Source organism: Artibeus jamaicensis, unplaced genomic scaffold (genome assembly GCF_021234435.1).
Source record: "Artibeus jamaicensis isolate MK-2021 breed Jamaican fruit bat unplaced genomic scaffold, CSHL_Jam_final contig_548, whole genome shotgun sequence".
Lineage (NCBI taxonomy): Eukaryota > Metazoa > Chordata > Mammalia > Chiroptera > Phyllostomidae > Artibeus > Artibeus jamaicensis.
In genome coordinates, this window is record NW_026521883.1 from 6,935,046 (window position 1) to 6,959,830 (window position 24,785).

At 39.3% G+C, this 24,785-nt stretch overlaps 1 protein-coding gene across 1 annotated transcript in view; it reads right to left on the reverse strand.

Moving 5' to 3' along the window:
- Positions 1–24,785, reverse strand: part of LOC119057033 (IQ domain-containing protein H) — a 121,719-nt gene that overhangs the window by 95,129 nt on the left and 1,805 nt on the right. Inside the window, exons 2-5 of the mRNA XM_053670131.1 lie at positions 13,685–13,707; positions 12,982–13,020; positions 1,448–1,999; positions 688–754 (exon numbers count right to left, since the gene is read on the reverse strand). Coding sequence (XP_053526106.1) covers positions 688–754; positions 1,448–1,999; positions 12,982–13,020; positions 13,685–13,707 — 681 coding nt within the window. The remainder of the gene's footprint in view (positions 1–687; positions 755–1,447; positions 2,000–12,981; positions 13,021–13,684; positions 13,708–24,785) is intronic.

Sequence of the window (24,785 nt, forward strand, 5' to 3'; positions counted from 1 at the left end):
CCCCACGTCATGTTGGCATACCTATTCTACTACCGTGTTGTAGAAAACAGCTTTTTAGTTCCCCAATTCATAAATGTAATTAAATAATTACATTAGTGCTAATTAACATGAAACTGCAGATTATTTAAGCACAAAAAAACACTATTCAACTTCTTAATTATTCTTGTTCACACAGCATTTCCTTTTGCTCAGGCGCCCTAGGTGCAAATAAAGCATCCCATCTGCTCGTAATTAGAACTAAATAATTTCAGAGAATGTAGCTTATCATTTTGACTGCACATTTGATTAAAAACAGTGTACAAGCAATATCCTGGCTTATTGGCATAACAGCAATGACACACACAAGCCTGTGTTCCTCTATCATTAAAGAAGATAGAAAACATTATCTGTTATTTCAGGGGGAAAAAATACAACTTTTTAGTTCATTTCATACAGATGAAAGCGAATTACAGCAAATCACCTCTCCACTGAATAGCAGCCCCCACATAATGACTTTATTTGCTTAATCCCCAAATTAAACGCCGTTTCGAGCGAGGGCCCTGTGTTATTACTCTCATCATGTCGAGAACATTTTCCTGCCGAGACCAATTTGAATAAAACAAGGGGCCTTCCTTGAACTCAATCAAGGAGCCATAATGTGGTGGGTAATAGAGGTTGCTGATAGATTTGCAGGCAAAAGTGTTATACCTAATGATGGGATATGGATAATAGTCCTCCTGGAGGTCCTGATGCGATTCCAGTTGGCTGCCAGATGCTAAAAATCAAGAAGAGCATTGATCAGTGACAGGAGGCTGTAGTGGATTCATCTAGTCAAACTTCAGCTGTTTTTCCACTGTACAGTTAAGCCAGGCATAAATTATATTAATTGATTTAATTACATACTTAAAACATCTTCCCCAATTAATTTAATTAGGTGGCTACATGATGCTACTGGCAGGGGAAGATTAGAGGCAGCTCACTTAATTAACAGAATATGAATGAAAAAAAGAGAAAGCAAACATAAATGAAATTGTGAGCACTAATTAAAAGGCTGTCTGCAAACTTAAATACTTTCTGACAAAGTGGTGACAGCAATGTAGACAAGACAGGATTTTTTTTCCCTAGCAAATTAAAGTGCCAGGAGGTATATATAGGGAGAAAAGTTAATGCAGTTACACCATTGATTTTCTGACAGAACCACCATAGTCAAAGTGAAGGGACTTTTTTTTTCTATAGAAAAATTGCAACGGAGTTTGCAGATTCCTGATTAGGGTTAAAATATGATGTATGGTACAAACAAATGCAATGTTTGCACATCACACAAGGAGGAGAATGGAAGGCAAGGGGGGCCGACGGGGAGGGTGGCTGGAGAGAGGAAGGGAAGATAAAGAGACATCTCATTGCAATCGTTCAAGCAAGAAATGTTTAGAAAAAGAGGTCTGCCTTAACAGCTGGCAGCCTTGTGTACCTTGGCTCGAAGGCGGAAATTCTGCAGGTGTCTTTCACGTGCTTCCTTCAGAATCCGCTTCATTCGAGTTTTGTGGCAATGCAGGAGCCACGCAATGGCGATCACACCTGACGCCCACTTCTGCTGGCGATACGTCAGGAAGAACTTTCTGGCCCTGTAGCATTTCCATGTGGCTTGGATCTTGCTGATAGCCCTTAACTTTCCACCTTGGCCCTTGTACCTTTGCCCAGGGATGTTTAGTATCTTTTGTATGGGAACCGGGTTCTCTACCACTGAGAGAAGGTCATTTTTGGTAAGTTTATTCTTCAGCTCAAATTCTGGAAGGAGGGCTACCAAACTGTTCCCTTTTATTTTGACTTCTGGTATTGCATAGTCCCTGAGAAACTTCTCGATGTGTTCTAAGAGAGAGAGAGTACTTCCCCAGGATGAACTAAAGCATTTCTTGAATGCTAAGAAGTCAGGGGCTGTCTTGTCTATGGTGCCGTTATAAATTAACAAGTCATAATCCCACGGTGATTTCTGAGCTTCAGAAGGTGATATGATTTTCAGGGACTGTGGGAGAAAAATGTCACCAGAGATGAAATAGAATCATGATCTTCTTTAAAGGAGCAGTCAAGACACACACAAGTATCACACTATCATTTATTATTCAGTGGTAGGAAAATATGGACCCTAGTTTTGGTTTAGTAACTATATGTCATATATGAAAGTCTGGCCAGTGTATATTATAAAACTCATTACCAAAATAATATCTTAGAGGTCATTCAAAGCTATTATCATTTTTATAAAAGTGTTACTTAATTGCTCAAGGAAACTGATCATATAAAATTTGGGCATTTTAGTTCACTTCGATATGGTCAACTGACCCCATAATCTCGGCAATTTACTTTTTACATATGCACGAATGGAAGCAAGTCAGTGCTTTCTTGCTCATAAGTGATTCACCAACCCCGAGAGACAGGGTAAGCCTTTGCACTCTTGGTGGTAACTTCAAACACGCTCACAAGAGCTTTGCTGTCTGTTCTGGCATCTAACAGGTCATCACTTTCTAGCGTTGTGAAGCTCTGCCACCTTCTCTTAGTATCCAGACATGATTTTACAGGAAGCATTATGTTGTGTGTTGTCACCACTGCCACTTTCTAGGGTTCTTTTGACATAGGTTCTTTTATTCTTAAATCTGGTGTCTTCTTAGGAATATATATGAAGCTATCCCCAGGTAGAATCTGAAATTGTATAACAAATAAAACCAAGGAAGCATTTGCTTTTCATTTTGTTTCTAGCTGTACTGATTGAATTTTTAAACTGATGAGAGAGAGAGAGGCATAGATTTTTAAAATTGTTCCACTACCCATTCATTGGTTGCTTCTTGTGTGTGCCCTGACGGTGGGTGGGGGGGGGGTGGATCAAACCCACAACCTTGGTGTGCAGGGATGACTCTCTAACACGCTGAGCAACCTGGCCGGGACTGTGCAGAGGGAATTTTCAAGTCATGAAAAATACCATTTTTGTTTTTAAATGTTAAGATAGGTTCTCTAAGAATAGATTGAAGGTAGCTTTTTCTTCTTTATACTTTTTTGTATGGAAAAAAACTGAATAAATGTTATTTTAAAAATAAAATTAGAAGAGGTTTGGATCCCAACAGCAATATATGTTACACACACCCCTTTAAAGATGTTTTGTTTCCCCCTCCACTGTGAAACCACTACATTTCATTACTGAAACCTGTTGCCCTAGGAAAAGACACTCTGCCCCATGTCTGGGGGTTCCTAGCCTCCTGGGGGCGGGGCGGAGATGTTTCAGGCCCCGCCTCCTCCTCTGTAAGCCAGGTATCAACTCACTGTGCTGATTGCTTCTTGCTCAGGGATTTAAGGAACAGATTGTCAATATGCCAATGTTTTCAGATGTATACGCTCACGTTTACCACTCTGCCCTCTTTAGTTTGAAGAGTTCTCACAGGACTCAAAGGAAACAAAGCACTGAGTCAATGTATCAATAACCATTATGCCACAGCCCTGTGGTGAGCATCACTGTATCAAAGATTGTTTATACTCTGTCTTTGTTAAACAAATGTTAACTGATATTAACTAACAAACTCAAAGCAGAAAGCTATTGAAGGGAAAAGCAAGCCAAAAGATGTATTAATAATAGAAGCACTGTAAGCAAACAGGAATTTTTTTTAAACTTCCTACTCTTTTTCTTTTCTTAGGTTTTAGGCGGTGGACATAATTAGACTGTCGTCTCAAGTAAAAATGCCAAAAAAGCAAGTGTTAACTCCAAAAGGGGTCATTTCCTTGAACTTTAGGAGTGGAATTTAAATAGCAGTGGGCTTTTTCATGTTTTTAATTTAAGAGTTGTTATAGGCCTGAGTGATGGGAAAAAAAGCCTTCTCGCCAGGATGCCAGCCCTTTTCTCGTCTCATCAAGTGCCAAGAGAGAACGCAAACTGTTTGGCAAACGGATATAAACCCTTTCTTTTTGGATGGGCCCGAGAGAGTCGGAGAAGTAGTGTCCCCTTCAGCAGACGCCCGTGCTGGCAGGAGGGGCTGCCGCTCCTGGTGGAGGACAAGTGGCCCATGCTCCCACAGAAATGGCCCGGGGCCACTCTTCTGCCTTCCCTCAGGACTGGGTTCTGAGGAGGCACAGGTTCGAATTCAGAGAATAATGACAGTGCTTCATCAGCGGGAAGCAGACATGCAAAATAATCACAGATGGCCATGTGTGGAGCCGCTGGTCCTGCCAGGAGTCCCATGCTTGATTCTGTCAACAAGACCCTGAGACTCCCACAAAAGAGCACAGCTATGGACAGGAAATTCACCAGAGACTCTGGGCTCCTTGGAAGTGTGCAAACACTTTGAAATTCCTTATCTTTACAGAGAGCCACGTGGACCTGGGATCACTGTTGAAAATGGAGCAACCGGGGGAGAAGTTTAAGACAGGAGTCCAGGGGAGAAGTTTAAGACAGGAGAGGACGCTTACGGCTCTCCAGGGCTGTGCCGTTCCCTGGGGTGGGTCTGGCATTCAGTGACACCAGCAAATGCACTGCAGACCTTTGTAAAGGGCAGCTGTGGGGCGACAGTAGGGTTACGAATTTAACAGTGGCTCCTTGAGAACAAAGGGATTACACCCCCTACCTTTTGGATAATATTCTAGTAAGGACCTGTTCTCAAAGGAAACACACTCTTGGACATCAAACAGACCACTCAGGCACGGGGAAACTGTGGGTTTGGAGTCAGCTAAAGCATAACTGTAGTACATCTGTCACAGAGAATGCCACACTTGGGAGCACTTTAGACTTAGAGCAAGAAAAGACATGTCTCTCAAGAGAAAGGCTTCCCAAATTAAAGCAGTGCATCAGCATTGTGAGATCCATGGAGCAGGTAGAGACAAAGCTGTTTCCCAGCCTGCCAGGAAGGAGAGCCCTGATTAAAGGTCACACCATGCTTCAAGTTTTGGTTCCTTCTGTTATTCTTCCTTTATCATTTATCTCCATGAACTTGTCTACAATTATTTCCTTCCTTCTATCCTCCCTCCCTCCTTTCCTTCCTTCCCTTACTTCTTTCTTTTTCTCTCCTTTTCCTCCCTTCTTTTTGGTGCACGATGTGCCTTACTCCTAATGTACCGTCACTTATTTAGTAGCCACATCCTTTCCTTCTAGTGGGGCTGGCTCTCCGGCCCACACAGAGCCCAAACCTGAAACCATGGCCTATTAGTACTGTGCTCGTACAGCGCCAACTAGCGTTCGAGAAGATATCCTCTTCTTCATTTGCAAGGTGTAATTCCTAATGAGGTAACTTTGAGAGTTTCTGGAGCAGCTATTTAGGGGAAAATTCCAAATCTAAAACAAAGAGCAGGAAGCAGGATGATGACTGCATGTGTCAGTAAGTCACAGATGTGAAACAAAAGAGGCAGGTCCAGAATGGCCTTCTAAAATTTAGAAATAAGTGCTGCGAAGAAAAAAATCCAGAATAAAAAAGGCACGTACTTCTAAGCTGAATGTCTTTATGAAAAATGTTCTCTTCATACACGTGGACCACATGCGGATGCAGGAGTAAACTGGAGCCAAGGATCCCTGAATCAGATGTAACCAAGGTCTCCTGATGGCTAATGGTCAAGTGATTGGGGTAATTCAACATGGACAATAATTTTAGAGTGTGATTTGCCTGGAAGGATAGACTAAATTATTGTACTTTTGAATTTCTACCTTTGGGTGTCCAGTTTCTCAAATGCCCAAATGTGTCCACCAGTAATTAGCCTATGCAATCCCAATGCGTGGGAAAAAAGCTCCTCCTGCCATTATGGCAGGAGAGCCTGGTTCGGGAATGAATGGAGTGACCCTCAGAGATGAGTCTTCGTTACTCTCTGAAGACCAGTAATACTGTCCGTGACAACTGCTCTTTAATACGTGTTGAGGGTCTTCAGTGTGTTAAATTTTGTACAGAACAGATGTCAAGACCTCAGTTTGCTAAATTGTTAGAAAGATATATATAATATTTAGGGAAACTAGTTGACTAAACAGGATTCAGGGACTCAGCATAATCACAGTCTTGAATTTTAAAGCATGAGGGATCTTGAAGGTCACTGGCCTCACCCTCACCATCCTCAACAGGCTAGTATGGACCCAGGGAAATGAGCCTGGCCCTGACGGCTTATTAACCTGGAATCAAGTGCATGCTCTCTCACTATCTGTTACGTACTCTTGGTTAAATTACAGTCTGCCATGGACTGAATGCTTGTGTCCCCACAAAATTCACATGTTGAAGCCCTTAGTCCTTGGTGGATGATATTTGGAGGTGGGACCTTTCAGAGGTAGTTGGGTCATAAGACTGGAGACTTTGCAATGAGATTAGTGTCCTCATAGGAAGAGACAACAGAGATGATCTGTCTCTCCTTACCATGTGAAAATATAGCAAGAAGGGAGCCTTTTGCAAACCAGGAAGAGGACTCTCTCCACACCCAGCCTCTGGAACTGTGAGAAACAAGTGTTGTTGCTTAGGCTGCCCAGTCTGCACTGTTTGTTACGGGAGCCTGAGCGGACTAAAACAACATCCTCTCTGAACCTAAATGTCTCTCATCTGTAAAAATGAGAGGTCCCTATTGAGTTGCTGTGATGATCACAATATGTACGAAGAATCATTCACAGTGTGTCATCTTAGCCTATGCAGTTATTACCACCAGAGGCAAGGAAACTGAGGCTCAGAGAGGTTAAGTGAGTAGTCCAAGGTCACAGAGCTGGCTGTCATTCCCTACCCACACACCGCCAACGCCCACGGCCCTAATTGTCCGGAACTTCCCATATGGCCCATTACCAACTGTGCTCTCCTCACTCAGGCCTCCTTTTACCATCTCCTACATCAGAGTCGACCTGGCCTTGACCTGTTGTTTCTTTCTTATTTGCAAAGCAATCTGTTAAACTAACCCCTATGAACGTGCTAATGAACCACAGTGTGGTGGGAAAGTGATGGATTTGAAGTGAGAAGACCTGGGACCTAGTCTGTCACCACCTCCCACTGTGGCCTTGGGAAGCCACTTCTCCTGGGGGAGTTTCAGTTCCCATTAGGGGATCACTCAAGACACTTCTAATTTTGAGACCCTGTGTCCTTCTGACTTAAAGTGCCACCCATCCAGGAGTATTTGCCGTTTAATAAACTCCTGACGCTAGTCAAGCCATCAAATCAAAGGCAAGCACCTCTTCATGAACCATGAAAAAGACCCAGGGATTTTTTTCTCTTTTTACTTTTTTTAAATAGGAAGCTCTTTCTAGCAATTCATGTGCCACAATAAAGAAACAGCTGTAAAGATGATGATGGGCAGAGAACCCCAAAGAGTGATATCCGAGTATTTCAGGGTTTGCAAATCAACAAAACAGGTCTCCATCCGTAGGACATAGAGACAGCGTAAGCCTTAAGTGCCCATTAAAAGTGAGAGTCGGAGCCCTTAACCTTTAGAAAGAGAATAAAAGGCAAAAATAGAGAGCTCATTGAGTGGAGACATATAAAGGAAGAGAACTGAGTGTACAGGCCACTCAGATCAGTGGCAATTTTCTAGGGATAATTTCTGCAATTGCTTTGAAAGGTATCTTTATTCAAATGAGTCTTCCTGAAACACTTCCTCAGGAGAAAAAAGATCCTCACTAGATACATTCTTATGGGACAAAAATACTCAGTGGATCAATTCTGGTTGAAGATCAAACAGAACAAAATCAGGACGATTTTTTTAAAAAGATGGAGTATATTTGCAGTCAAATGTGAAATTTCCTTTTCTAGAGAAAAGTTTCATTTTACCACTGCATTGATGTCATCTTTTCTGCTACCCTTCTAATATTCTCTGAGAGAATGTGACATCGTTTAGGGCCACTTGGGGCAATTATGATCGATGGGGGAACCTGCTGGCGATGATAAGTACGGGGAACTTGACAAGATGGGCATCAAAAGCAGCCCAAGTTCTAGTTTATTTCGAAAAGTCACATCATTATTTTCTCTCTGGGTAAAGGGAAAAAGAGAAAGCTCTGAAAAGGGTCTCTATTCAAAGAAAAGCTTGACATTACAGTTTTCCTGAGGAAAAGTGTGTGTATAGCAAGTCTGTTGATCAAAGATCACTAAACAGCACTTGCAGAATTCTTATAGCACCCCAGTTTTTCACACCCTCTATACCTACATACGTATTCTGCTTTATTTGAATTCAAGGCACTTGTCACTACCTGGCATTATATTAAATGTCTGTTTATTTTCTGCTTCCCTTGCTAGAATATAAGTCCCACAAGGATAAAAACTTGGCTTATTTTCGTTCACTGCTGTGTCCCCAGTACCTACTATACTGCCTGGTGTGTGGTAAAAGCTCAATAAATATTAGATGACGGAATGAGTGAGTAAATAGTAAAATTTAAGCTCATGGCCACTTGGGCTGGATTTATAGCACAAAGCTGTTCTATGATCACACAAGTTATTTGCAAACTCATAATTTGAGTTTTGAAGCACTAATAGAAATTTCGACTACTTGGATCTGAAAATGTCCTTACCCTACCACTAAGATTTAGCCCAAATGCAAAGATTTGTGTACACAGGTGATGGATGTTTGTGGCAGTTCTATTTACAACAGAGAACAGGAAATTATTTCATCATTTATTAATATTTATAATAATAATTTCACATTGGTAATTTAATGTCAACAAATAATGACTAAGAAAATTATATGTCTTTAAGACAGAATATTACATGGTTGTTAAAACATTTTATGAAGAGTTTTAAATTATATATGCAAAGACTTTGATAAATTGTTAGATGAAAAGAGTAAAATCGCAGTTGAATATACAGTATGTTGCTAACCAAGGGGTGTGCCAAGTGCTCAAATATGTCGTATTATGAAAAAAATTTTCTTGCACATTTTGGCATTTTTTTCTCCTTTCTGAGCTTTCTAAATTTTCTATGAGTGTTTGGGTCATGATCATTTAATAAATGAAAATTATAAATTAAAATATAAAGATTGTATCTTGTGGCTTACTGATAATTTCACCTTTTTTGGGTGTAAGTAAGTAAAATTATTAGTTACATGTAATAAAAATGTATAGTTAAAGATGCTATCAAGAGAAGTAAAAACAATTTTATACATTTTTTCTTGTTAATTCCTTCATGCAAGAAGAAATGTTTTGCAAATAAAACTGCGTAATTTTAATTCAGAAGTTTCACCCTCAAAAATGCATATGTGAGGGCGGCAATTTCTAATACATTACAGAAAATGAAGAATTATTTTAAGAGATTCCACAGTTTTTCTTTTGTTTTCAGATTTTTTTCCCCTCTTCTTACTTTCGGATGATCAGTTAAATGAGTTTTCATGAGGGAAAGTGAGTCTAAGAGAGAAAAAAATAGCCTTAGACTGAAAAAAAAATCCCATCTTCTATCTCCACATTGAAGAGCTCTAATTCTTAGTTGAGCCTCCCTCTCTTAAACCCTTTGGAACAAGAAAGGAGACTGGGTTGTTCTAGAGTCACAGATCCAACTGGGGAGAAGCTCCGCACTCTTCAGAAAGCAGGCTTCTTCCTCCCCAGACTGGGCATGTTGAAGCCAAACTGCTGCTAGACAGCACCTGGAGGTTTTCTTGGTTTACATTTTTAAGCCTGGAACTCTTTGTTCAAAAACAATGTAATTCGATTGTAAGGAGGGGAAACAGTTAACGCAGCAGCTGTGGGTGTGAAGGGCCTTGGCCCACCTACTGGGAACTTCAGTTTTTCTCCTTGCCCTGGGGGACATGGGGGAGCTTATAGGGGATGTGGAAGCTCCTTAAAAACACAGATCCAAAGACACTGAAGTAGAGAACACGCTGACAATGACCAGAGGAGAGAGGGGAGGGAATTTCAGGGGAAAAGGGGAAGGGTTTACAGGAACAATTATAAAGGACACATGGACAAAATCTAGGGGGGGTAGAAATGGGAGGGAGGTGGGGAGGGATGGATGGGTGGGCTGGGATGGGAGTAAAGGACAGAAAGCTGTACTTGAACAACAATTAGAATGAAATTAAAAAATAAATGAATTAACCCCCCCCCCAAAAAAAACCCCACTGATCTGGTCTAATCTCCTTACACAGACAGGGTGAACTGGGGCTGGGTGGGGGAGATATGTATGTACATTGTCACACATGTTGCTTCATTAAAATACAGAGCTGACTTACCTATAACATAATCGCAGTTTTCTAACAAGAGGTTTAAGAGTGTGTGTTCGGAAAATACTGAAGAAACTAACAATCTGACAAAATGACTAAGAGAAGCGAGACCCCAAATTTGACACTAAAATTAATCACTCAAACCTATTCTTTCTATAAAAGGAAATTTTACAGCAGAGGTCTGGTTTAGGAAATAGGGTTTTCTTTTATTGTTTTCTTGTTTTATTTGAAAAAAGTTTTGAAAATACAGAAATGTATAGAGATTAATGTAAAAAAGTGCCATGGATGGATGTTAACCTTTTGTCGTCTTTGTTCTAGACATGTATGTATCTCTGGGGCTCATAAAGATAAGAAAGCTATATAGCCCTGGCTGGTGTGGCTCGGTGGACTGAGTGCGGGCCTGCGAACCACACAATCGCAGTTTGATTCCCAGTCAGGGCACATGCCTGGGTTGCAGGCCAGTTCCCAGCAGGGGATGCACAAGAGGCAACCACACACCATTTCTCCCCTTCTCTCCTTCCCTTCCTCTCTAAAAATAAATAAATAAAATCTTAAAAAAAAGATAAGAAAGCTATAACATGCAGCGCCTTCAAACAAGAACCATCTCCACGAGAATGAATTATGTTAAACCCTGCAGTCCTAACGTCAGATAATACAGAATACCTGCCATGTATATAACATATAGCTCTTAAGAAGACAAAAATATATACATTTTTATATTTTAAAAATATAGTACATTAATATACTTATAATATAAAATTTAAATGTATAGTATTTAAACTATTTATATATTTACACGTGTATTTAAATAAAGGAAACGACACATTAGGCACATCAGCCCATTCCCAGAAGCAAACGCACTCCTGATTTTAACTGAGACCTTTATGTCCAATAAACATAGTTGCTTGTTTTACCCATAAAGTCTATTTTTACTAGCAGAATATTAATTGGAATCAAGTAGGTCTTAACACAGATGTAAACATGACCGCCTTGAGACAGTAAACAGATCTATTTGCTGAGAGAGGTAATTTTAGCAGCTTCAAATCTTTAAACTACATTCCTGAAAATAAAGGCCTCAGATGTCTTGAAGTTACTACAAACTCTATTAACATTTATTATTTTATCCCTTGGATCCTTGTGCAGAGCCTGACTGACTCAAATTTATCATTCCACTCCTTGAGTTTTGGTCGTTCGGCTAAGTGATCTAGAAGTGAGAAAAGGCTGTTAAAGCCGGAGCCCAGAAGAGCAGGTGCAATAACAACACAGGTGACAACCGCAGTCCTGATATTGGAGGAAACAAAAAAGACACCAGAAATTGCTTGTATGTATGCATAATATTGGGGAAATGAAATATTAAATTAGATTAGGAAGGCAGAGACATAATATCTTTTAGAAAGATTTCCATCCAAAATGATGGTGATTTTAAAAAATCACCAGCTAATGCTTTGGGGCTCTGGCAGCCAGCCAACCCCGTTCTGTATTCTGGTTCTGTCACTTTCTAGGTGGATGGCCTTCGCCTCTCTGTGTCCAGAGAAGGTCCTCCCGGTAAAAGGGAAATGATCATAGTACCTACTGCATGGAGATGCTGTGAAATGAGATATTCCATGCAAAGCATTCGGAACAGTGTCCCCAGTGGTGCGGGAAGAACTGAGAACCTGGGATGTGGAGAGGCCACAAACTCTGGAACTTCACTCTGTCACCTGGACCCTCTATAGCCCTTTACGAGCTGTGTGGGCCTGGGGACAGTGATGGCACACAAGTCTGGCCGCTGCTGTGAGCACTCATTGGGTAAGGAAGGGGCTTAGTGCCCAGCATGCTCCACCCACATTAGCCGTATGAATACCCCAGATAAATAATGCCTTCGTATTCCTAAAGTACATTCTATTTTTAAATGCAGAAGCAAGCTCACAATTTCCTCACAGCAAGAAGTCAAGAGGAGCTAGAGGAAGGATCTAATTGCATTGATTCGTTTATCTAGGAGCAATTTGTCTGGGTTCAGGACTGTGTGGGAGATCAGTGCTCTAAATGTGGCCCAGTCCAGTCACAGCTCCACAGGAAAATAAGGAGACCCCAAAGGTGGGCTTTCTTTCCCCTTGAGAAGGGGCGGCTAAGCTCCCTCTGAAATTTTTATTGATAAGATCACTGAAAAAGGGAGGTCTAGAAGATGCTCTTTAAAGCAAACCAGTGAATTATTGTAAGGAGTGCTTTATAAGGCGCAAAGCACTGCCATTAACTCCTCGAACCCTCACGGCAAGCCTTTGGGAAAGGTGGTGGTGGTCCCGCCTGCCAGAGGAGGAAAGGGAGGCATGGCGAATCGCAGTGACTTGCTCCATCTGTTAGTAAAAGGAGAATCACGCTCTTTGCTACTTCAAGTTTAGAACCTTCATCATTCATTCATGGCCCCATGGGATGTTCCTGGCTGGCATGTACGTGCTGTATCATGGGGACGATTTCATTTTTCCAGTGTCACCTTGTTTTAGTCGTACATGCATTGCATGTGAGCACCCATATGCACACACTGGGAACAACTGATCCTTTTTTTAACATTTTATTTCATTTTAAGTGCACTTTTAAAAGATGAAAATCTTAGATTGAGGGTGAAGACTGAAATGACTCAGCCAAATCTTGACTATGCTAAATAGCATTTCTGGACTAAAGCCTGAGAAGTAATTCAGTCCCAACAGAGAAAAAATGTTTTTCCACTTTAAATAAAGTTTTTTTTTCTGAATACACGATATACTTTCTTTTAAAAAAGAAGAGCAAAAGGACTGTTGTGACCATCTCCAGCTGTCCAACCGGCCTCCCACACTTCTGCCCCGCAGCAGAAGGAAGGGACACCAGGTGACAGACCCCAGATTTCAACGAGTCACACCAATTACAGACCTTCTTTTCATGATGTCCTCTTGACCTTCTGCCTCTCCCCTACAATGAAGAATGAGACACAGTTTAAATCAAAATGACTCTCATGGGCAATTTTACAAAACAAATAGGAGGCGCAGTCTCCTGATCCCAACCCCACTGGCCCAGCTTCTCCCGCTGGGCCAGCCCGTTCCCCGTCTCCGTGAAGGCAGAAGCTAATAGTTACAAAGACCCTGCTCACCCCAGACAGTGATGCTCTGCTTGCCAAAGGCCCTGCTTGCTTTGAAGAAAGAGTTTGACAAAGTAAATATTTGCAAAAACAACTATAACCAGATGCCAAGTCCCACTTTCACGGGACCCACAGAGAAATATTTAGAAGGAAGGGCTTCCCGGTGTGCAGCACACTGCCCCGTGGCAGGGACTGATCTGAGGTCTCCTCCGGCTCTCAGACAGGCCGGGCGCATCACAGGCTTTCTCTTAGCCTTTTAACTTCCGTGCTAGGGCACTTTTCGCAGAGCACACGAATAATTACATTTACTACTGAGGAGTCAGTTCAGAAATGTGACAGTTCAAGACCACAGGAAGGAATCTTTAACCACTACTGCTTTTAGCAGTAGGGAAAAAGATTTCTGAAGTCAATGGGAAATTAAAGGCAGGCTTAATTCAGAAAACGTCATTGAAAATATTTTTAAGCTTTACTGCTTAAAACCTAGTTGTTTTGGATTACCTGTAGATCTGTTATCTGCAGAACTGTGGGCCCCAAGAGCTAGAACACGGTGAGAATCGAAACAGGTGCCCCTGCTTGTTCCCATTATGCACATTAGCCCGTGGCCTTCGCACAGCCTGTTAAACAGCTGAGTTTGAAACAATAATGGTGCAGGCCAAACGCTAGCCTGAAGGCCTGTGTGTCTTGGGATTTGGCCATTTACATTGATTTTTTTTAACCCACATTTTTCATGAAACACAAATATTTGCCATGGCAACTGGGGTGTCACATGACATGCTGCTACATAAACAGCTTGGAAATCTCTTAAGAGGAAACAGCCCACCAGTGCTGCAGATCCAGTGAACACATCTTGAGGAGGATTTGGGTGTTAAAAGATGAAGGTCTGGGGAGAACAGGTAACAGTCGTACTGTGTAGACACGCTGGGGTTAATTTCTTCTGTGCCGCTCTTTGATTTCTCTCTCTCTCTTTTTTTAAAAGGGAGCAGCTGTAAACATGACCACAGAGGGTAAGCCCAAAAAAAGACACTGCCAGCTGTCTCCTTTCTAGGGTGAAAAGTTTCAATTATCACAAGTCAGTCTGTGCCTCATAAACATAAGAAAGCAAGCTCCAAGAGCCCAGCACCTTTAAGCCAGGAGAATCTCTGTGGAGATGAACGTGGTGTACTCTGAGTACACCATGATGTACACGGTGTACTGTCCTCCCAATGTCAGAGGACATAAAATTCCTTCCCCTTCTTCACTACAGTAACCGTGCAGAATTGGAGAGCTTGCTTTTTTATCTTTGGCTCAAAGACAAGTGAAAAACAGCAAAACATCACAATAACATACACCATGCAACACAAATTTGGATACAAAGCACTAGCTACTGTGTTCCGGACTCTGGGACTGTCAACCAGCTAGCCGTACAGGTTGACCCAATCATTTAATTCATTTCACAATAATTTGACGTGACTGATACTGTCACGATTGAGTTTACCTGTGTAACAATCCCCCTGGTAAAATCAAATGCATCCCAGAAACCGCTGAAAGAGTATTTACTTCTATGTGAAAGGTATAATTCTTTAACATACGTGTACTACCAAAAATCTCACCGAGAATATTATGATTAAGAACAGTTTTCTTCCATTAGCTAGGAATGGGAATACCTTTGGTCTATGTTTCCTGGGAGACATCTTCGTGGCTTCTGGAACCTGCTGTGGTTTCTCAGCTCCAGTTAAATGGGCTGTCGGGTGAAGACGGTGCAAAGTTACCTCTTTCGAAAAGGGAGATCGAGTCACTGGTTTAATGCTATTGCGTTTGTGCCCCGAAAGTCAGGTGACTCGGTCACCCACTGACTGTTCACTATTAGTCTTTCCCAGACCAATTCAATGAAATCTTTGGGAGCTTCACTAACTCCAGCAGGAAAGCAAAAGGCATGGGAGGCAACAGTTCCATCAGAAAATATGAGGTCAGCTTGCCTTCTGCAAACTGCCTGGGCGAAAAGGCAAATTTTAAAAGCAGGCAAATTAGAGGGTACTATTTGTCTTACAAAAATGTGTCACTTTAAGATTTCCTTAAATAGCCAAGTTTTTGAAAAGGTAAATTCATGTCACTATACATGATGGACTATTCTATTGTGTAGTCATTAAAAACTGATTCTAAAGAATTTAAATGGTTTGGGGAGAGAATTCAAGTTAAAAACACACTAAATACTATTTTGAAATTAATGAAACCTATGAGCAACAACTTTCAGAGGACACGCTAGTCCACAGCATCTCGTTCACGTGTGGCATGTAGCCCACACCCTGGACAGTTCTTGGGAGAGAATCACATCCCTGCAGTCACCTGGCAGAAAATCCGTCTGCCCTTTACAAACAGCCCAAGTCTGACAATCTCGGGGAAGAGAAATCCTCACACTACTCTTTCCAAGAAAGAGAACAAATAATTTATATAAATAGCTAGTTGAGTCCAATTTAGTGAGTCCAATAAGTGAGGATTCCTTCCACTCACCTCCTTAGTCTACCCCTTTTCTGTCAGTTTTTAGCAACAATCTGGGAACGAATTGACAGTTGGTGATCAAATACAGCACATCAGTACATAGTGTGGAATCTCACACCTTGAGAACCCAGTTCTCTCACATTGCCGGGAGCGGGCTGCAGTGAATATCTTCAGCAATCTCTTAAACAGTAGCAGGAATTCCAGAGTCTTATCACTAGAAATCATCTCCGCAAAGCAGATTTGTTTGTTGCATCGGACCAACTCAGTTTTACCACTTCTCTGGTTTCCCCGGCTTCCAGGGAGCCTCCTTGACCATGAGACTGCCCACTGACATCTCTGAGCCTGGGCAGTCAGCAATAGCGAATGAAGACTCCACTTTAAGCCTAAGAGTTTTAGCCTTGACTTCTGTGCTCTTCTGTCCTGTGATCCACTTGGACTAGCCCCCCCCCCCCACACTTCTGAAGGCCAGTCCAGACTCTGCACCCATACTGCCTGGAATCCACAGATTTGCCCATAAAGCTTATTATCTCTATACAGGCCATCTTTTAATTTTCAGGATCTCTCAGCCAAGTGAAATTTATGATTAAATTCCCCTACTGAGACAAAAATAGCAGCTGACAAGTTTTCAAGTGGGCATAATTTTTAAAGTAAGATGTTTATAAAATTTGGTAGGATAAAGATCTAAAAAAGTGTAATTTCATATGGATGATCCATAGTTAATGATATCTCAATTAAAAAATTTTTATTAGTCACCTGCAGAAATTCTGTCACTAAATTATAATTTCATGTAACCTTGGGTTTTGTGGGACACATGCATTTGAAGAATGTGTCTGCATTGTCAACAAAACTGTATGCTAAGGTACTTCCAATTTCGTTACTCAATTTCCCTTCTAGAAAAGTCTGTATGATAAATTTTTCCAGTTAATGCCAGGAGGCAAAAACTTGTCTTTCTGGTCAAACCTGTATGCATTGCTGGCAGCTACTGATGTGGCCGCCAAGTAGCCATCCCCCTCTTTAAGCTGATTTTAGAACCCCAGTATTTTTAGGGTAACAATATGCCTAGCTCCTAGGGTTGCCAATTTAAAAAAATTTAAGAACACATAGTTAAATTTTAATTTTAAATAAACAACATACAACATTTTAGTGTAAGTATAGCCTGAATATTAAATATAGTTAATATCCAATAAAGAACAGAATTTTTATGAATGGCTTAGGCCGAGGATAACCTCACGCTAAGTGTATAGTGTATGTCCCAAATCCTGACCCTGATCGTGCGCCTGCACATTCACTTCGCCAGCACTCTTTGTAGCTCACAGTGGCCACGGGACCAGTGAGTTGTCAGGGGAAGTCCACGCAGGGGATTCCACTGTGTTTCTCCTCTTCCCGGCTGGAATGTGTACATTTAGACCCAGATCTGTAGGAGACCCCTTCGAGCCAAGAGGTGGCAAGCATGAGGATGCACTCAGGCTGAAGACTATGAAGCAGAAAGAGAGCCTTTAATCAGCACCACCAGCCCTGGTCTGCCTGCTTTCCTGACTTCTTGTGTATGAGTCAAATGAGCCTTATTATTTTAAGCCACCAGTAGTTGAGGTTGCCGGTATTTGCAGTCACATGCATTCCTGACCTCTACCCCTCCCGCCCGCCACTCTTTGCCTTATTGCGTGTGCTAGGGCCTCAAGGACAGGGCTCACTAGTGGTGGCAGTAGTGGTCATCCTTGAACTATCTCTACTTTTAACAGAGACATAGTATTCTTCTAAAGTTTCTCTACTAGGAATATCATTTGCTTTGGGGTTTAGATCAAAACAATAATCAGGTTCAGAATATTCTCTTCTACTTCTACTCTGCCCAGAGGGTTTTTTCCCTTTCTTATAAATATTGAGTTATACTGGATGATTTTTTTTCCTTTTGGCATAGATTGAGATGACCATAGATGGGGTTTTTCTTTTTTAATTTGTTACAATGGTAGATTATCACTAGCTTTTTGTAATATTCAATCTTTCTTACATTCTTTTTAGAACATGATGAATTTGAAAAATACTAACTTTTATTTAGAATGTTCCTAAAATTTATCTCTCTATTTTTTCTTGCACTATCCTCCCCAGTTTTGGTATCAAACCAGTTTTGGTTTCATAAAATCAGTTGGTAAGCTTACCTTCTTTTCTCTTTCTCTGGAATAGTATAAGATAAAAACTACCTGATCCTTTAAAAGTTGGCAAATTTGCCTATAAAAAGCCTGAAGCCATTTTTCCTCTGGAATATTTTTGTGTGTGCATGTGTGTATTTAAGAGAGAGGTATTTTTGACTACCAATTCAAATTATCTAATGAAATTGTGTTCTTTAAGTTTCATATTTTTTCCTTGAGTTAATTTTGGCAGTTTAGACTTTTCTAGGAAAATTTTCACTTCATTGAAAGATTGGCATAATCATAATATAACTTTAAAAATATTCTGTGTATCAATGGTATCTGTCTTTTCATTTAAAAATGATTTCTGTGCCTTCTAAATAAAATTTCTTTGTTGAGAGCTTAATTGGTAACAATGTAAGATAATTTAAGTGTGCATCATGGTCCTCTGATAAATGTGTCCATTGTGAAAGGGTCCCCTCATCTAGTTAGTGAATACATCCATCCCCTCACATATTTAACTTTTTCTTTATCAGTGAGAACATTTAAGTTCTACTCTCTTAGCAAATTTCATTTCTATAGTACAGTGTTACCAACTATAAACTATAGTAAAACATAGTCACCATGTTGTACATCAGATCCTTTAAGTCCCTGGCAACCCCTTTTTTATTCAGTTTCTGTGAGTTTTTTCTACTCTCTGTGTCTATGAGTTTAACCTTGTTTTTCTTTTTGTTAGATTTCCCATGTAAGTGGCACCACGCACCATGCAGTAATTGTCTTTCTCTGTCTTGCTTATTTCACTTAGCAAAATATTCTCCACTTACAGCCATGTTGTCATAAATGGCAGGATCTTCTTCTTTATTAAGTCTAAACAATATTCCATTATGTATCAGTATTTTACCTATATTTACATACATCACATTTTCTTTATTCATTCACATATCGACAGACACTTGTATCCACACCTTGGCTACGGTGCATAATGCTGCAATGAACGTGGATGTACAGACATCTTTCAAGATAATGACTTCATTTTCCTTGGATAAATACCCAGAAACTGTTTTTAATTTCTTGAGAATGCTCCATACTGTTTTCCATAGTGGCTGTACTGGTTCACATTTCCACCAATGGTGTACAATGATTCTCTTTTCACCACATCCTCGCTGGCCATTTGTTATTTATCTTTTTGATGATAACCATTCTAACAGGTGTGAGGTGATATCTCATTGTGGTTTTGATTTGCATTTCCCTGATGATCCGCGATGGCAATTTAAGCACCTTTTTGTGTTCCTGTTGGTCATATGTTTTTATTCTTTGAAAAAAATGTATAGTCAGATCCTTTGCTCATTTTTTAATTAATTGGGATATTTATTTTTTTGCTATTGAGTTATATGAGCTTATTGTATATTTTGTATATTAAACCTTTATCAGATATGTGATTTGCCTATATTTTATCTCAATCCATAGCCTGCCTTTTCATTTTGTTGGTGGTTTCCTTTGCTGAGCCTGAAGAATTTTAGTTTGATGTAGGCTCACTTGTTTATTTATTTATTTCTTGTTTCCTTTGCTTTTGTTGCAAATCCAAAAAATCACTGCCAAGAGCTAACCCTCCTGTGCAATTTTCCTAGTGGTTTTATGTTCAAATCTTTAATAATATTTGAACTGATTTTTCTGTATGGTATAAGAGGTGTCCAGTTTCATTCTTTTTAATGTGATTGTATAGTTTTCTAAACACCATTTATTGAAGAGATTATTCTTTCCTCATTGAATGCTCTTGGACCCTTCACTGAAAATTAATTGACCATGAAAACATGGGTTCATTTCTGAGTTTTCTGTTATATTCCATTGATCTATGTGCCTGTTTTTGTGTCAGTACCTTACTATTTTGATTACTAGAGCTTTGTAATATAGTTTGGAATCAAGAAGTGTGATACCTCCAGCTTTGTTCTCTTTCTCAAGATTACTTTTGCTATTTGGGGTCTCTTGTGGTCGCATATGAAAATTAGATTTTTTTTCTGTTTCTATGAAAAAGTGCCATTGGAATTTTAATAGGGATTTCACTGAGTCTATAGACTGCTTTGAGTGGTATAGCCATTTTAACTGTTAATTATATAGCCATTTTAAGTATGTTATATCTTCCAACTATATATAGCCATTTTAACTATATTAATATTCTTCCATTTATTTGTGTCCTCTTCAGTTTTTTCATCAATGTTTTGTAATTTTCAAAGTACAGATCTTTCACTTCCTTGGTTAAACTTATTCCTAAATATTTTACTCTTTTTGGTATAATTCTAAATGGGATTTTTAAAATGTTTCTCTTTTTGATAGTTGGGTTTTAGTGTATAGAAATGCAACTAATATTTGTTTATTGATTTTTTTTATCCTGCAACTTTACCAATTTAATTTACTAGGTCTGATCATTTTTTGGTGGCATCTTTAAGGTTTTCTGTATACAATATCATGTCATCTGTAGAGACAGTTTTACTTCTTTCTGATTAAATGCCCTTTATTTCTTTTTCTTGACTAATTGATCTGGCTAGGACTTCCAGACTTTATTCACTTCTGTGTTGAATAAAGTATTAAGAATGAGCATCTTTGTCTTGTTCCTGATCTTGAGGGAAAAGTTTTTAGCTTTTCACCATTGAGTATAACATTAATTGTCATACATGGCTTTATTATATCAAAATATTGTATAGTTCTTCTATATCCAATTTGTTGAGAGTTGTTTTGTTTTTTTTTTATCATGGAACGATGTTGAATTTCACCAAGTGCTTTTTCGGCATGTATTAAAATGATCATATGATTTTTACCATTGATTTTGTTATTGTATATAAATAAGATTTATTTACTGGTATATGTTGAACTATCCTTGAATTCCAGGAATAAAGCCCGCTTGATCATGGTGTATGATCCTTTTAATGTGCTGGCGGTTTGCAATTATTTTAAGGATTTTTTGCATCTATCCTCATCAGGTATATTGGCCTGCAATTTTCTTTTCTTGTAGTGTCCTTGTCTGGCTTTAATATAAAGGTAATGCTTGCCTCATAAAACGAGTTTTGGAGTGTTCCCTCCTTTTCCATTTTTTTGGAAGAATTTGAAGATTGGTATTAACTTTAAGTGCTCAGTGTAATTCACCAGTGAAGCCATCTGGTCCTAGACTTTTATTGGTTAAGAGGTATTTGATAACTGATTCTACCTCCTTACTAGTAATTGGCCTGTTCAGATTTCTTATTTCTTCATTATTCAGACTGGGTAGGTTTATGTTTCTAGGAATTTATACATTTCTTTGAGGTTATCTAATTTTTTTCATGTATAATTGTTTATAGTAGTTTCTTAGATCCTTAATATTTGTGTTATCAGTTGTAATGTTTCCTCCTTCATTTCTGATTTTATTTACCTGAGTTTTCTCTTTTATTCCTTTAGTCTAGCTAAAGTTTTCCCAATTTTGTTTTTAATTAAAAAACAGCTTTTAGTTTAATTGATATTTTCTCTTGTCTTTCAAGTCTCTATTTCATTTATTTTCACTCTGATCTTTGTTAGCTTCTTCCTTCTAACTTTGGGCTTAGTTTGTTCTTCTTTCTCTAGCTCCATGGGATGTAAAGGTAAGTTGTTTATTTGAGATCTTTCTTTTTTCTTAATATAGATGTTTATTGCTATCTACGTCTCAGAACTGCTTCTGCTGTATCTCATAAGTTTTAGTATGTTGTGTTTTTATTTGTTTCAAAATATTTTTTAAAATATTTTATTTATTTATCTTCAGAGGGGAAGGGAAGGAGAGAGGGAAAGAACTATCAATGTATGGTTGCCTCTAGTGTGTCCCCTGTTAGAAACTGTCCTGCAACCCAGGCATGTACCCTGACTGGGAATTGAACTGCTATCTTCTGAACTGCGATCCTCTGGTTCGCCTGTGTTCAATCCGCTGAGCTACACCAGCCAGGGCCTGTTCCAAAATATTTTTAAATTTTTCTCTTGATTTCTTCTTTGACCCATTGGTTTTTTACAAGTATATTGTTTAATCTATATACTTGTAATTTTCCAGTTTTGCTCTTGTAAGTAAGTGATATCTCATTTCATAACATTGTGGTCAGAAAAGAAGTTTGACAAATTTCAGTTGTCTTAAATTTATTACAAGTTGTTTTAACTTATATTTATCTAATGATTAATGATGTTAAGCATTTATTTATCTATTTACCGTCCGCATATCTATTTTGGTAAAATGTGTGTTCAAATCTTATGTCTATTATGTTATTGGGTTGCTTGTTTTCTTATTACTGAGTTTTGAGAGTTCTTTATGTTTTCTGGACAAAAATTATTAAGTATGTGTTTTGAAATATTAACTTTCAACCTGTAGCTTTTCTTTTCACTTTTTTAAATACCGTCTTTAAAAAGGTAGAAGTTTTAAATGTTGATGAAAATTTTGTATCTTGGCTATTTCAATACCCTGGTTGTGATACTGTATAAGAGTTTTGCAATGTGTTATTTTTTGAGAAAACTGAGTGAGGAGTACAAGAGGTTTCTCCATGTCTTACAATTTAATGCGAATCTACAATTATCACAAATTCGGAAGTTTAATTAAAATAGGGCACCAGTAGAATATGAAATGCCAAGCCAGAGTAGGAAAAATTGTTTGCAATTTATATAACTGATAATAGATTAGTACCCAGAAAATATAATTAATTCCTATAAATAACTAAGAAAAAGAAATATACAATGCATTTTAAAAAATAGGTTAAAGCCTTAAGTCACTTTAAAAAATAGATCCTCAAATGGTTAGTACACATCACAAAACTGCTCAACTTTATTGGTCATCAGAGAAATAGAAATCAAACCCACCAGAAGATACCACAACAGACTTGTCAGGATGGCTAAATTTTGAAAACAAACCAAAAATATCAAGTGATGACAAAGATATATGTTATCTGAAATTCTCACATACTGCTGGCAGGAAAATAAATCAGTTTTATCACCAGGGAAGACTGTTTGGCAAGATCTATGGAATCTGAGCATATGTGTACCCTAGGACTCAGCAATTCTACTTTTTGATATATATCCAACAGCAGCGTGTACATATGTGCATTAAAAGGCACGTACAAGAGTGCTCAGAGCGGTATTATTCATAACCATTTGATAGTATAAACCGCCAAAATTCCCATCATTGACAGAATGGGTACAGACCTGGGGCACATTCAAACATATTCACTCCTACAGTCATGCATATGTATCCTTGATGCCTCTCTTTCCCTCACTTCTATCCTCCAGCCAGTCCTCCGGGCTCCACCTCCAAAATACTACTGGAATTTGTTCACTTCTCTCCATGCCCACTGATACCACCCTCCTCCAGTCCACCACCATTCCTCACCCTATTTACCACAATAGTCTTTTCACTAGTCTTGCTCCCACACAGTCTCCCCTATGACTCACTGTCTGTAAAGCAGCCAGAATAACCTCATCAATATATATATCAGATCACCTCATCCTCCTGTTTAAAAACAGCTTTTGGTTTCACTAAACTTTTATCTTGCCTTTTTATGTTCTATTTCTTTTATATCCACTCTGATCTTTATTGGTTTTTAATTATGTTTTACATGAGATCCTCAGACATTTTTCTTCTTATAGCTAACTTAAAAAACAAACAAAGCTAAAATATTGAGTGATGGCAAAGATATACAAGGTCTGTCCAGCAAGTATCCAGCCATGTAATATGAAAAATAGACATATTTATTGAAGAAGTTACAAGATACAAGAAACAATGTACACAGGACAAAGACACCTCAGCCCCCTTCAAAGTAGACACCTTAGGACCTCACACAGGTCTCCCAGTGTCTTTTCCACTTTTAAAACACTGCAAAATCCTTTGTTGGAATCCCCATCAGCTGCCCTGTTGTATTTCCCTGAATCTCATCACTTACCTGAAATATCTTCCCTTCCAAAGGTGATTTTAGTTTTGAGAAAAGCCAGAAGTCTCAGGACACCGAATCTGGGCTGTGAGGTGGCTGAGTCACCTCGGAGATTTGATGTTTCTCCAAACCCCCCTGCATGAGATGTAATGCATGAGTGAGTACATTGTGATGAAGATGCCAATCACCAGTTGTCCATAGCTGTGGCCATTTTCAATGCAATACATTGCATCTGTCAACTGATGAAGAACATTGAGGTAATGCTCCTTATTAATCGTTTGGACCGGAAGGGCATACTTGTGATGGACAACACCTTCCCATTCAAAAAAAACACAGTTAATGTGGTCTTGATCTTATTGTGACTTTGCCATGCCTTCTTTGAGCATGGAGAACCAGGCTACTTTCATTGGGATGACTGGGCCTTCATTTCTGATTCATAGCTGTAGACCTATGATTCATCTCTGGTTATGGCCTTCTTGAGGAAATCTGGTTAATTAGTGGTTTGAATCAAGTCATTAGCAACTGCAGCACAATGTTCTTTCTGCTCTGGTAGCAGAAGCTGCAGAATAAATTCTGCCACAACACATTTTATGCCAAGATTCTTTGTTACAATCTCAGACATAGTAGCTCTTGGAAGCCCCAGATCAGCTTCTGGTTCTTGCACTGTCAGTTGCAGATCTTTGTTGACTGCAGCCTGTACATGTTCAACATTCTCAGGGGTTCTGCTTGTTGCAGGCCTTCCAGAACGTGGGTCACTTTCAACAGATTCTCAACCACATTTGAAGTGTTTGTGTCACACTTGTATTTGCACTGCACTCCTTGCATCCTCCTGGAAAGCCTTCTGAATCATCTGAATAGTTTCCACAAGGGAATGTTCAACACAAAATTTGATACAGATTCGTTGCTCCACTCACTCATTTTGAATGCGAGGACCACACAGCACACATGCGCACTCTGTGGCATCTACCATCCTTACTGACTAGTACAGTGAAGTCATCATTGTTCACATATATGTATTCCAGTCCACTCTCTGGCTGCCAGGTTACATTGATGTTGATGTCACACAAACCATTCTCATTATATTAATGGAGACAGGACTTT